Here is a 15,512-nt window from a genome sequence, read left to right as displayed (position 1 = left end):
TGAAAAATTGTATATTAAAATGCTAAAAGTTAATTTTTAAAAAGGTAAAATGATGACTCTCATACAAACATAAAATTAACATGTGTCAAATATTTTAATTAACCGAGTGAACCACTAGGATGCCAAATATGTTCAAAGGAGAATTCAATGAAACACAGATATATGGGCAATGAGGAATGCTGGAAAGAATTTTCAAATAGATACAAGACTGGTCTATTCATTGTGCAGTAATCAATTGCGTTCCACCAGGCACAATTTCTTTCCATTTGTAGGGACGAGAATGACTTTCTATTACCGGTTTTACATACAGAGTAAAGGAACCAAAAGATAAAAATAGCCTGGAAAGGTGTGCTAGAAAGGACACTCAGTAACTTTTTGTCTAGTTCAAAGTTTTTCATAATTTAAAAGTTTTTTCTAGCATATCTAGATTATCCTCTCCCTGTTGCCTGATATACCAGTGTTTAGGGGGTTGTAAGGAGTATATCAGAGATTGCTTTTTCCTACCTACCCTCCAATTTATCCACTACCAGAGGTCCAGCAGAGAGAGAGATAAGGTCAAAGAATGATCATTTCTCTTTGAATTGTCCTAGTATGTTGGTAATAACTTTCCAAACTAAGATGGAAAATTGGATTCCAATGGCTGTTGTGTCATTTTTCATGAAGTAATTAACAAATGTGTGTTGGATGCCTTCAATATGCCAGAGACTCTGCTAGATGGACAAAGTAGGCATGGGTCCTGCTGTCAGATACTTACAGTATACAGGGGAAAACTTACCTTCCAATAGAGGGCAAATATGCTATTCAATATAACGTACAAATGTGCACTCCACCCAACCCTGTGAATTGCTTCTATGCACATTATGTATTTTTTAGGGCTTACATTATAACCTGTTCAAAACATCCTTTCCAAGCATGGACAGCTTGTCTGCCTCCTTGCTCTTCTTCCCCAATTGTTGAGCAGTTTGTAGCATCATCAGATGAAAAAAACTATTGCATTAAAATTGCCAGTGTGGTTTTTTGCTGACGGCCAAACTATGGGTTTGGCAGCATTTCCCTCCTAAAAGCTTCACATGACTTCCTTCTGTCACCTTTAGAGCTTCTGCAGTGATAAAGGGACATCAACTTGCTCGGTACAGAGAAGCCTTCTGGACTCCTCAAACTGTGCCCTTAAATCGGCTCAAAGACAAACAGGGAGGGATGTTTCTGTCTTTGCCTCTCTTCCCCTCCTTTCCACTCTCTCATCTGTCATCCTCTGTGTGTCGTCCTCATTGCCCTGCCTACTTAGTTCTCATTTGCAAATTTTTTTTTTTTTTTTTCCCACACTCAGATCTCAGGCTGCTTCCTCTAGGGATCCATTTACTCTTTCTTGGCAGCAGATTTTGGAGGTCCCTGCCTTCTGCACACTGATAATTAAGAATCAGTGGGCCAAGAGGCATCTTGTGCAGTGCTGAGCAATTCCCCCCGAATTCCAGGCAGGAGGCAAGTGTATACTGAGGGAGGGAAAGGAAAGAGAGAGACGGCGACCACGACCACATCTGTTTCTTCCTTTGACCTTTCTCAGAAAGGAGCCAAGCCATAATGCTACTGTAGCCGATTGATAGTCATGAGCTCAACTGATTTAAACACTGATGATAAATATAGTCACTTTCCTTCAAGTCTGCCACTGCCTCTAGTATTTCCTTGTTTTGAACACTGACCTCTCTAGGACTCAGTTTCCTGATTTATACAATGACAACATCGTAACAGGTAGTTAGCAAAGCACTTCAGCTTAAGCATTCAGTTTAAAATAAAGCTGTTGAGTTTTTTTAACAGTAAAGTTAATGTTGGTTTCTATAAATGTTTAAGCAGATGTTCAGAATTGCCTATTAAGGAATAGGATTTGAAAGGAGAGAATAAAAGGATTGGTTAGGTATTCTGTTGTTTGGGGAGCTTCTGACTTTTTTCTTTTAAATGAAAGTAAATACCTATATTTACTTTCAAGAGAATCGAACAACATAGGAAGGTCTAAAATTAAAAAAAAAAAAAGTCCCCCACCTACCAACTCCTGCCTGTCTACATTCTCCAGTGTTAACCATTCTGAGTTTATGTCTTTTTAGTTCTTCCATTGATTACTATGACTGTATGGCATAATGTATGTATTTCTGTTTTCTGAATTACCAACTTTGGATATATTGTTGACTCCCGAAAGAGAAACTTCCCTCTTCTGGTGTGACTCCCAATTTTGTTTGGTTATATTATTTCTAGGTTGTTAAGATATGGAATATATCACTGTCTTTGATGCTTTGTCTGTAGATTGCTTCTGAAAATCTAAGTCCCTAAAAAGTCATATTAAGTATAATGATTATATAAATACTCATCACTATGGAGCCAAGTTGATTCCTTGGACCCATAGAAAAGGAAATGTGATCCTTTTGTCACTGAACTCTTGCCACTCCAAGAGGAATGTTCTAGAGCTGGGCGCCGTGGCTCACACCTGTAATCCCAACATTTTGGGAGGCTGAAGCAAACCAGTCTTCAGGTCAGGAGTTCAAGACCAGCCTGGCCAACAAGATGAAACCCCATATAAAATATAAATATAAAATATAAAAATTAGCTGGGTGTGGTGATGCACGCCTGTAGTCCCAACTACTCGGAGGCCGAGGCAGGAGAATCGCTTGAAAACAGGAGGCGGAGGCTGCAGTAAGCCAAGATTGCGCCACTGCACTCCAGCCTGGGGTGACAGAGCGGGACTCTGTCTCAAAAAACAAAAAACAAAAAAAAAAAAAAGAAAAAGAAAAAAGTTCTGTATATCAAAAACAGATAAATCTTTTTCCTCTCAGATTGGATCCCTTCTTTCCCTTCATAGTCTGGTTACCACTGTTTCTTTTATATTTCTCTTTTCCTTATATGTTTCCTTGTATGTTGTCATTTGTCATATGTGATTTTAAAATATTTGAGGTTTTTCATGTGTGAAAATATTTTATATTCCTTTATGATTTACAAATTTTGGACTGGGTATAGAATTCAAACCTCAAAATCATTTTCCTTCAGAAGTTGCTTCATTATCTGCTAATATCCTGAGATGCTGATGAGATTTCTGGGATCAGTGTGGTTTTTGTTCACCCAAAGCTAGTGTAACTTTTTTTAACCATGAAAGATTTGAGGACTTTTCTCCTGATCTCCAGGGTTGTCCAGTTTTGCCATGATGTATTTAGATGTGGACTAAGGAGCTTTATCCTTTCTGCTTCACATTTAGTGGGCCCTTTCCATCTAAAGACTAGTATCTTTCTTGATTTCTGGGAATTGTTTTTTAATATTATTTATCTATCATGTACATGTCAACTTGACTGTTTCTTTTATGGTTTCGGTTGCTACATTCTCAGATTTTCTCAAATTTACCTTCTCTATTGCTATCTTAGCCTTAAGCTTTGACAATTCACCAAATAAGAGTTTTGTTCACAGGACTGAAACTTTAGGTGGTGCTGTTTGGTAGTTTTCTTCTCTCAGAGTCTGAAACTAGACTCTAAAGTTACCCCAAGCTTTACTCTGTTAACGTTTCTGGCTTCAGTATCCTAAGATCTTTTCTGAGGGATTTCATCAAAAAACAGTGCCAAGAGCTTTAGCCAGGGGACAAAACCCGGTGATATCAACCTCTCATGCTCCAAAGACCCAAGGTGAGGGAAGTGGAACATGCCAGCCTCAGTGATAGCCCTGAGGGCTTCTTCTGTTCCTGGAATTTGGTGATTCAAAATTTCCATTTTACTCCCAAACTCCTTTACAGGGAATCTTTCTTAGCTCTGATATGTAGGGGTTCAGAATAATATGTTCTGGTGTTTTCCATCAATCCAATTCAGTCTGCTTTCTGTCTTTTAGAGTTCCCTCAAAATTTCTCCTCCTATGCTAGCTTTTTAAATATACATGCATATTAAGGTTTTCTTCTGATTTATAACATTTCCTACATTGCTGTGCAATATAAGAAAAGAGAGGAGGTAGATATATTTGCTTAGACCTCTGCTTTTACTAATATTTTTTAAAGAAAAATAATTTTGCTATTTTCATAAAATAATATTATATTATAAAGAAAGTAAGCAATTCAGAAATTTAATAAAGAAAAATGTAAACCATCCATAGTCATTATTAATATGTGTGAACAGTATTGCAGACATTTCTAATGCAAATATAGAGAATAACAGATAGAGAAAAGTACTTGTAGGAAATTTAACAGAAGAAAAGGAAACCGAGATAAAAGAAGAGAAATTGCTAAACTTTAAATAAATGCTTCTTCACCATAAGAGAAATCACTTTCTAAAGGATTCCTCTAAAGTTATGGAAAACATTAGGAAATTTGAATTTTTTTCTCTCTTTGTGATAAAAATGTTCTTTTCTATGAAAGAGATGAAGTCATGAGCACTCATATCTTTCCCTTCTTCCTCTCCCCTTTGTTAGCTATATATCATTTTTATATTGTCAAAGTGTAAGGTAATTCCCATTGAAATGTGACCAAATATAACAAAACTCCATGTAATTGTTTAGTATTTGTTCTATAATTTGATGGGTTAATTTATAACCATTGGTTTTTACATTATAGCTTCTTTATTACTAATTTCTTTAGATTCATCTCTATTTATGCAGATTTTTTTGCCACTTTGGTTCAGCATTTTTTAAAGGAGGTCTCATGTGTGCCACATGTCCTGAGTTCTTTCATGTTGACAATGTCCATTTATTATCTTCATAGGTGAATAACACCTTCTCTGGATTTAATCTTTTGGCCACACTTGTTTTTTCTAAATATTGTAAACGTTGTTTTATTGCTTTCATAGAAGAGGTTAATGACAGCCTGATTTTTTTTTTTTTTTCAGTTTTTAGGTGATTTATTTTTCTGCCTGGGTGCTCAAGGAATTCATTCTTTATTCCTTAAACCCAAAATCTTTAGCAGAATTTGTTTCTGTATATTTTGTAATGCATAGGAACATTACTGTATGAAATGTTCCTATGACCCTTATGTGTTTTTTCTATCAGCAAATTGCTTTTTTATTTTAATAAAACTTTCTTTTAATATACTGAGTTAGTTTTCTATTCTATTTTTCTGTCATTCTGAGACATTATGCTACCTCATTTTAATCTACATTTTGTCTGTTAATTTCTTGGTACAGAAATCAGTTTGCTTTTTTAAAATCTGCACTTCTTATGATTATCTCAAACTTTTCTATTAACAGCATCGTTTAAAATGTTCAAATATTCATACACAGAGGAAATGAGTCTAAATATAAGGAACAAAGAATAATAACTAAATGAACTCTCATATCTCTACAACCCAGCCTAAGAACTAGAATAATATTACTATATATTAAAATTCCTATATATGAATACCTCTCCTAGATTCCATGCTCCTCTGTTCATTCCCCAAAGTTACTAACATCTTAAGTTTTATCTTTAGCATAAGAGTTTTAAAAAATTATACCCTAATGAATACAGTTTATTTTTGAATATGTTTGACCATTTTTATAAAAGAAATCATACTATATATTCTTTAGCAACCTGTCTTTTTTCTCCTTAAAATTCTGTTTGTGAAATTTATTTATATTAATATATGTGCCTTTAGTTATTTCTTTATCACTGTTAAATAATATTCATAGACAGGGTGTGTGGCTCATGCCTGTAATCCCAATACTTTGGGAGGCTGAGGTGAGAGGATTATTTGAGTCCAGGAGTTCAAGACTAGCTTGAGCAGCATAGCAAGACCCCATCTCTAATTTTCAAAAAATAAGTTAAAAATAATATTCATAGGATGGATACAGTACCATTTATGCATTCATTTCCCTGTTAATGACTTCTAGTTTGTTTCAACATTTTATTTTATTACTATCAATATTATATATATTTTAGTATATATATCTAGTACACATGTTCAAATTTTTTTTAGAATGTATGCTTCTGAGGGGTGATATTTCCAAATCATAAGTATATCTTTAACTTTACTGAATAATACCAAATGATTTTCTAAAATAGTTACATGTATTTGAACATAATATATTCTCTACCTGGTTGATGGCTATTCTGTAATTATGTCACTTTGCTTCTCAATTTGTTTCCTTGAGTCAAATCTTCCTTTTAATCTGAGTTCTATTGCTTTATCATCTTTTCTTTAAATTCTTGTTTTATTTCATCTATATTCTTTGACTTATATATTCCTTTGCACTTTCTCCTTTGATTTGATCCTTGAAATAACACTGAAGAATAGGTACTATTATGATTCCCATTTTATAGGTAAAGAAATGGACTCCCAGGAAATTATGCATCTTGGCCACAGGTCACAGCTAGTAAATGGAGGATCCAAACTAGCAACCGAGGCTTTCACCTCCAAAATGCTTGCTTTTTTCATGCTTCGAGACAGACTATAATTAGGTGCTATATTGTATAGCACAGCCTCTAAGACTAATTCAGCTTCTAAACTGAACAGGAATAAATAAACAACACATCTACAGTACATGTAACTTATTGAAAACCCTCCTAAATGAGACAAGAACAGCAGCATACCAGGTGGGATTACTGCCCCGATCTCTCTTGGCACTTACCCTGGTACCTAAAAGGATGAATTCTGCTGCTACCACCTAAAGTGTGTGTGTGTATGTGTACGTGCATGTGTATGCATATGTGTACGTATATGTGTGTGTTTTAAGCAGCCGATACAAGTGATAGGACAATTGACATAGATTTTAGAAACCCAATTTAATAACAAGGAAACAGGATTAAAACAAGAATATGATGTGGGTTTGCTTGGGCCTCGATGATGTCTGAGAAGAGCCTTTATTTGGAATATCCCTCCATCCTGAGCTCTTAGAAAAGGACCAGGTCACACAGGGTAAACCTGTGCAGCAGTTAATGTGGTGGATTGTAGAACCTTGCCCTGTGTTAGTGGACTTTTCTAGCACTTGGAGGGGCGTCGTGAAATTCAGTTATTACTAGAAAGGATATCTGTCTTGAGTTACAGTTTTAGAAAAATGGCAATGAAATGACAGGCTACCCAACGATAATCTATACTGAGAATGTTGTAAACCGAAGATGAGGGGAGGCAGCAAGACTGACTCAAAGAACTGTCATGCATCTAGACTTAGCTGCCCTTCTGTATTAGAGCGATTGCTGGTTGAATTTATGTCCTATTTTCCAATATCTTTATCAAGGAATTGTAATGAAACCTAGGATAATCAAATAATTATTTTCATTGTTTCCTAAAGATTGATCTAGGGAGATGCATATAGATCCAGTGATGAAAAAAACCTGCAAAGTGTTCTAATAAGTTTGGATGTCTTTAATTTAACCAAGTCAAGAGTTTTCTTTTCTGTAGAATTCCTCAAAGCTATTACTATGCTAATGCACTCTGAATTTGTAAGAGGGATATGTATTACAAAGAAGTTCTAAGTTATTTGATCAGGAAGCCCTTGTATTCATGGACTCCTGGAACATATTTCAAGCAATTTTGCTTTCTTCTAATCATAAAATATTCAAACTAGAAGATGCCTCAAAACAACTCCAGTTTTAAACCCTAATTTTACAAGAAGGGAAACTAAAATTTAGAGACTTTAAGTGACTTCCCCAAGGTCACGTAGCTCTTTGGTGATAAAGGTAGAACTAGAATTTTTATCTTCAGATTCCTGATCTTGTGTGAAACTGATCAAAAATAGATTAAGTCACAAGATACAATGACCGGAAGGCAGGCCTATTTGCTCCCTTCCAGGCATGTGATATGTCCTTCTTTGCCAGTGAAAATAATGAGACCTAAAATTATTTCCTGTGGAGCCAAAATTGCACTTCTGACAGCTCATGAAATCCTCTCTCTGAAACCTTATTACTTCTCTGCTCTCCCTAAAGATTCAAGAGTCTAGGGGTATCCCCTCTAAATTCTGCATATAAGGCCTACCTCACAGATATTCACCTGAGTATCTTACTGTATTGTGCCCTTCAGCAACACTTAGAGAACAGCTCCCCTTCCAGCAACCTGTTGCAAGTTGAGGAGTCTATGGAAAGAGGCAATTTTATATACTGAGGTTACCTGGACATAACCTCATAAGCAGAATTTAGAGAGGGCTTGAAACTTAGAAAAGGGACCACCTTTCTGGTAAACAGTGGGGCAGTGTATATCAAAAACCCTTACCAGCTTCATACCCTTTAACTTTGAAGGAAATAGCAGAAAGTATATTTTCAGATTTAATTGCATTAGTATTTGTCAGTGTACTATCTTAATAGAAATTTGAAATAACCTGAGCATCCGATAATAGGAGATATCAAATAAATCAATACACATCTATTAAATACTGTATAGCCAATAAATTTATGTTATAGAACCATTCATGGAAAGATGTCTAGAACAGAGCTTCCCAACCAGTTTACTGGGTATTGAGATTTTGATGTCCTTTGCCCTCATGGCAGGTAGTCAGGGTCTAGTGTGGCCAGAGTCCCCACTCAAATGTCTCAAAATGCGAGCAGGCTCTTCTTTCACCCAAGTGTTCCATAAAATTACTTGATTTTTAAAAATGTGTGCCATGATGTAAAAATGTTCAGAAAACTGATCTAAAACATATTGCTGGGAAAAAATTATGAAGTATTATTACATTGAGATTTGAGATATACTCCAATGTCTGATTGAAAACATACCTTGCCTATATCTGGAATACTAGTAATTTTTATGTTTTTGTTTATTTGCATTTCTCTTTTTAACTAAAAAGTTGTTTGTTTTGTTTTGTTTTGTTTTGTTTTTTTGACAGAGTCTCACTCTGTCACCTAGGCTGGAGTGTAGTGGCACGGTCTCAGCTTACTACCTCCCTCCCCTGAGTTCAAGGGATCCTCCCACCTCAGCCTCCTCAGTAGCTGATTACAGGCATGCTCCACCACATCCGACTAATTTTTTAAACTTATTTTGTATTTGTAGTAGAGACGAGTTTTACCATGTTAGCCAGGCTGGTCTCAAACTCCTGACATCAAGTGCTGGGATTACAGGCATGAACCACCACACCTGGCCCAAAGTATTATTTAATAAGAATAATATAGTAATTTTAATGCTTACATAGCTCTTAATATATTTTATTTGGTTTGATCCTCAAACACACTTGTGAAGTAGTTACTGCCATCATTGTTTTCATTATATAAATATCATTTTTTAAGTCCATGTTTGAAGCTAGTAGGAACTGGACAAGTTGATGCTGGCAGAAGAAGGTAGAAATAAAATGTATCTGAAAGGTAGAAATAAGAAAATGTAATAACTAATTACCTATAGGAACTAAGTACACCTCCAGGACATTGGGGATTGTGGTATTGATGACCAAAACAGAATCATAGAATTGCAATATTTTACAAAGATTTTAAAGACAAACTCAGGGAATGATTCATGTTCAAGAAGCAGCTGAGTTTTGCTGTTTACTTGTTATTTAGGAGGTGCAAAATTCACTGGGGAAAATGTCCAAGTTATTGTTGAAACTCAGCTGAGAGGACAAAACCAAAGATGTAGTTTGGATAGTCATTCACAATGGAGCCACAGTCAAAGCTGTGCAGGAGAATTGATTCTCCTGGGAAGAATGTAGAGAGAAAAGCAGGACACCAAAAGCTCGAACCTTTAGTCATTGTCTCTGCGGAACTCCCAGGGACTTGACTTCTATGTGTGGAATGATGATAGAATAGCATTCCAAGAGTCGTTGGCAATGGATGAATATTGACAATGGATGACATGTTCAAACAGTTTTCTTTATTATTCCTCCATAGATTAGAGATTACTTGATTTTAAAAAACAAAGACATTTTGTATGCTCACAGAGCATGTGTTGGTGAGCAGCACCCTAGAAGACAGGATTAATGTGAAAGGTATCCTAGCCATTTGAAGAAGTGATCAGAAATTAAGAAGGTGCCACTGAATTATTATTATTATTTTTTAATATACTTTAAGTTCTAGGGTACATGTGCATAACGTGCAGGTTTGTTACATATGTATACTTGTGCCATGTTGGTGTGCTGCACCCATCAACTCATCAGCACCCATCAATTCGTCATTTATATCAGGTATAACTCCCAGTGCAATCCCTCCCCCCTCCCCCCCATGATAGGCCCCGATGTGTGATGTTCCCCTTCCTGAGTCCGAGTGATGTCATTGTTCAGTTCCCACCTATGAGTGAGAACATGCGGTGTTTGGTTTTCTGTTCTTGTGATAGTTTGCTAAGAATGATGGTTTCCAGCTGCATCCATGTCCCTACAAAGGACGCAAACTCATCCTTTTTTATGGCTGCATAATATTCCATGGTGTATATGTGCCACATTTTCTTAATCCAGTCTGTCACAGATGGACATTTGGGTTGATTCCAAGTCTTTGCTATTGTGAATAGTGCCGCAATAAACATACGTGTGCATGTGTCTTTATAGCAGCATGATTTATAATCCTTTGGGTATATACCCAGTAGTGGGATGGCTGGGTCATATGGTACATCTAGTTCTAGATCCTTGAGGAATCGCCATACTGTTTTCCATAATGGTTGAACTAGTTTACAATCCCACCAACAGTGTAAAAGTGTTCCTATTTCTCCACATCCTCTCCAGCACCTGTTGTTTCCTGACTTTTGAATGATTGCCATTCTAACTGGTGTGAGATGGTATCTCATTGTGGTTTTGATTTGCATCTCTCTGATGGCCAGTGATGATGAGCATTTTTTCATGTGTCTGTTGGGTGCCACTGAATTATAACAAGTGCATAACACGTTGCACTTAAGATGGGCAAAGGGATTAAGCTACAAAAATACAAAATGGAAGGACTCTGACAGGCTGTATATACAATGAGCAAAAATCTACAAGTCTCAGAGAGGAACAACTTGAAAAGGAATGTGCTGTATGTATTTATGCTGGCAAATATAAAATGTTTATTAGAAAATATGTTTTCAGGCAGTAGAAAGACATAATAATTCAATCACCTTGTCATATTTGGCACTCAGAAGAAATACATTAGAAACATAGTAAATGTATTTCTCTTCAGGGTGCCTCTTTTGAAAGAGTTTAAGTTTATTAAATAAAATATAAAAGACATCAAAGAAAATTAATACATGACTGTAAAAATGTACTCCTAAAGAAAGGTCAGTAATCATGGTATTTATTTTTGACATCAAAAGACCAAGGAAAAATTTAATAAGGATCAAGATCATTGGCCTGTGTGCAGTGGCTCACACCTGTAATCCTAGCACTTTGGGAGGCTGAGGTGGCAGGATCACTCGAGCCCAGGAGGTCAAGGCTGCAGTGAGCCATGATCACACCACTGCACTCCACTCTGGGCTACAAACTAAGACCCTATCTCAAAACTAAGCAAAACAAAAAAGATAATTAATCTATGGAAGATCATTGTACAGAGTTGTTTGGCATCTGTATTGCAAGTAGAACAATAGGAAATAAGCTGAAGCCATGAATTTTAAAAAATCCCCCTATATATATAAAAAATATATAAATGTATAAATATATAAATCTATATGTAAATCTATATATAAATATATATACACACACACATACACAGACCACATATACTGGCATACATACACATATATGTGTATGTTTGTGTAGAGTCTAGAAGAGAATGCATCAAAATATTAATAGTTATTATTAGGATTGTAGGTGTTTTGTTTGTTTTATATCTGGATCTTTTCCAAAATTATATGTATTAAACATGCAATTTTTGTATAGTAAGACAAATGAGTTATTTTTCTTTCAAAGTGTTTCTAGAAACAAATGTTACTTCTTCCTCCTTCCTGTCACATTCTCAGCCCTTAATCGATAAAACTCATTTTTCATAAGATCCTGAATAACAACAGTTCTGGCACCCCATTTTATCTTTTTCAGATGCTAGTGAAAAACAATCACCTTTCAGACAAGATCATTGTTTTGCCAGGAAAAGCTGAAGACATCTCACTTCCTGAGGCTGTAGATGTGATCATTTCTGAACCAATGGGATACATGCTGTTCAATGAACGGATGCTAGAGAGTTATCTTCATTCCAAAAACTGGCTAAAATCAAATGGTAAGTTGGCCCATTCTTGATTTAAAAAACAGTCTGACTTCTCTGTAAAAGCATTTCTATTGTACTCAATTATTTGTTTTTCTCATCTCATTCTTCCATGACAAATTAACTAGTCTCCAATCATAAGAACACAGGTATGCTGCACAGTATTCAACATGGTATAGAGAGCCAGGGATGAGTTTTGTGTTTTTTGTCCTAGTTCAATCCCTTTGTTCCTTAATGAACTGTAAAATGATCATCTGTAAAATGATATTATTACATATAATCTCTAATGTCCTTTCAAGTGTTGGCCTTCTATAATGTGAGGAACTCTCTGGGGTCTGCTTGTTCTTTTTGACAATTTTTTTCCCTACTGTATTTCTCTCTCTGTCTATGATCACTACACAGTCAAGATAATATTAAATCCAATATGCTTTTTGTGCTTTCCAAGCGACTGCATGTGCTAAGCAATTTGAATAAGTTATTTTATAAAATCCTTATAAAGTCTGAATGGTGAAGGTTTTCAATTTATTTGGGGGGTTAGCCTCGAAGCTAACTTTGCAACCTTCCCCAGGGACATTTGACAATATCTGGAGATACTGGTTGTCACAATGGCAGCAGGGGCTGGGGTACTGGCATCTAGTGAATAGGGGCAAACATACTGTGAAGCATCCTTTGATGCACAGGACAGTCCCCTACATCAAAGAATTATCAGCCCAAAATGTCAATAGTGTATGATCGAGACCTGGGTTAGTGGAGGGCATTGTTATGATCCCATTTTATAAAGAGAAAACTGAGACTCAATGAGGAAAAGTAACTTGGCAAGAACAAACATCTAACAATTGGCAGGCCAAGAATTTGAGCCTACATCCATCTGACCCTGAAGCCTACACTCATGACTTTGGCACACACACTGGCTTTCCACTCTTCACCAGAGAAAGGAGACCCATTCCAACAGCAGGTGTTTCCAATTAAGACATGGGTGATAACTGGCCAATTTTAAGTTGCATCTTATGAGAATTTCAGCTCCTTACCCCAATTGTATTTATCTAAATTACCAATGTTGTAGCTCCCTATCTTGATGTTCAGTGAAAACAAAATAGTGAACAACCGTGCAACTCATACATACCAACATGCATTTAAGTGAAGTTTGAAGTTTATAATTTCCTACATGCTTCAAAATTCAGAAATAGGCAGTGAAAGAAAATTCATGTATAAATAAATAAATAAGCTCAGGCAAAGTATACCTGAGTCAAGAATTTCATTAGCAATCTTGCTGTAAAACAGCTCAGGATGCTCTTGGAAGCCTTGTGTGTATGCGATAAAATTGAACTGTGGGAGATGAAAGTGAAGGTACAAAGTGGCTTGGATTTCCTCCTCAATGCCCCCAGGAAGAATTTGTATGGTTTTTTTTCCTGGACTTTTTCAAGATGGTTAGGTGCTTCTATATGATGAGATTTATAATGTAGTTAATTAACATGTATCACCTGAGCCCCTCTTAAGCTCAGTATTTAGATAATATCTAGGTATCTTCCCTGGATATTTGAAATGAATATGACATTTTATACTGGGCTATATATCTTTAACTAGACAAGTAGAAATGAATACTGATTTTATTGGCTTTCTAGGCTATGTCTTCCTCAGGGAAGGGTGATTGATTTTTTTCTAATTATTTATATATTCCATCAAAATAACACATAGTTTAAAACATCAATTAATAATAAAAAGGCTTATAATGAAAAATAGTAGCCTTCTGCCACACCTCTTTCTATCATCAGACTGCTCCCCAAAGGCAACTGCTCTCAACTCTATCTGTTGTTTCTTCTATTATTTACCTACATATTCCTATCTAAGATGATTACATTGCTATTCTCATCACCCTCTGCTTGAGAATTCAGCTTTCCTGAATAGCAGCTCCTTCCTTCCTGATGCACCTACCCCACCCCCATCCTCTCAATGTATTTAGATAGGTCCTCAGTTCCTTTATCCCAACCCTTAGGGCCCGATATGTTTCAGAATTCAGAATCTGAAGGACTTTTGAAAGTTAATATGATCACATACCATGTACTACTTAATTCTCCCAGTGGGATCTGAGGCAACACTCTGTAATGAAACACATTATATTCCTGCAATGAAACATAAGAATATTGATACCAAGTGGAATAAATAAAGACTACAAATAAACTCTCATGTTAGTTCAGGTCAGGTTTTGCCATCAAATGATGCTGCTGCAAACTTATAAAATTCTGTTGCTTTTCAGATCTCAGAATTTAGCATAAAGAAATACAGGCCTAGATCATTATTTGGTTAAATCAAGAATCAACGTTTACAGTGTTATGATGTAATGTAGCTATTGTTGAATACTGAGTCAGATGGTAGAGTAGATGCTGTATATTTATGTATGTTTTCTCATATAATCTTTTGTTTTTCCCGGAGTTAATTGTCTTGGTTTCTTTTATTAGCTTAGCTTTTATATATTCATGGTTAAGTGTTTCTATGCTCCAATAGATCTGACAGATGCCATCAATATGTGTTCCTCTGTTGTTCTCCTCTATTCAGTAGTCCTCTGGCCTTCTCTAGCAACATGAACTGAGTGTTCTCCAGCCCCATTGCATGACAGCCATACTTTGACTTTCCATCATCATCCTTTTGTCTTCCTCTTTGTTGATTTACGACGTCATTTCAGCGAAGGATATTCTCTACCAGCTTCTGCAGAAAAGGAGCTTGAGGAGTTACTTTTTATCAAGTCCTTGTGCTATTATTTGGTCAAGAATTTAACTTAAAAACAATTTTTAATCAATATTTTTAAAGCTTGTGTTTTGGTTTTTGTGTTTGGTTTCTGTCTGCAAACCTTGCTATTGAGAAGTCAGTACCATTCTGACTCCTGCTCCTTTAGAGTAACAACGTTTTCCCCTCTAGATGCTTTTAGTATCTTCTCTTTATTTTAGTGTTCTAGTGAGAATCTTTTTTAAGTTCCTGTGCTGGAAATTCAGTGAATATGTTTAATCAGGAGGCTGATTTTCTTCTGTTCTTGGAATTTTCAAAATATTTTACATTTAATTTTCTCCCCTCCATTTTATCAGACATTCTTGGAATTCCTATTAGGTTGAGGCTCATAACATCATCCTCTAATCTTCCCAAGTTTACACAAGCAGTGATACATATTACTTCTCTGAGGTTATTTAATATCCTTCTATCATCTTGAAATTGAAAAACCACCAAGCAATCATTATTGTTTTGATACCAATGCCTGAGATTTAGATGGGGACATATGAATTAGGTTATGATCATGCTTTGCCCCTGACCACTTCTGAAAATACCCCAAATAAAATAACCTGTTTTAACAGATATGGAAAGCCACATAGTTTAAGGATGGGGCACTGACTATCAGATGAGATTCCACTCCCTGGATTTTGCTCTATTTGTTAACTCTGTGATACCAAGTAACTTAAATTTCTCTGTTTTCCTGTTTATAAAATGGGCATAATAATAGAACCCACTTTATCTTGGTATGAGAA

General features: G+C 35.9%; 1 protein-coding gene across 1 annotated transcript in view; it reads left to right on the top strand.

Moving 5' to 3' along the window:
- The window catches only part of LOC104682262 (histone-arginine methyltransferase CARM1-like), a gene marked incomplete at its 3' end in the record, with an annotated part of 174,201 nt that overhangs the window by 121,078 nt on the left and 37,611 nt on the right, over nucleotides 1–15,512 (top strand). Inside the window, 1 exon segment of the mRNA XM_030919179.1 lies at nucleotides 11,838–12,015. Coding sequence (XP_030775039.1) covers nucleotides 11,838–12,015 — 178 coding nt within the window.

The sequence above is a fragment of the Rhinopithecus roxellana genome, chromosome 16 (genome assembly GCF_007565055.1).
Source record: "Rhinopithecus roxellana isolate Shanxi Qingling chromosome 16, ASM756505v1, whole genome shotgun sequence".
In the NCBI taxonomy this organism is placed as follows: domain Eukaryota; kingdom Metazoa; phylum Chordata; class Mammalia; order Primates; family Cercopithecidae; genus Rhinopithecus; species Rhinopithecus roxellana.
Note: the sequence above shows the minus strand (reverse complement) of the source record. Positions and strands in the feature narration are given on the sequence as shown.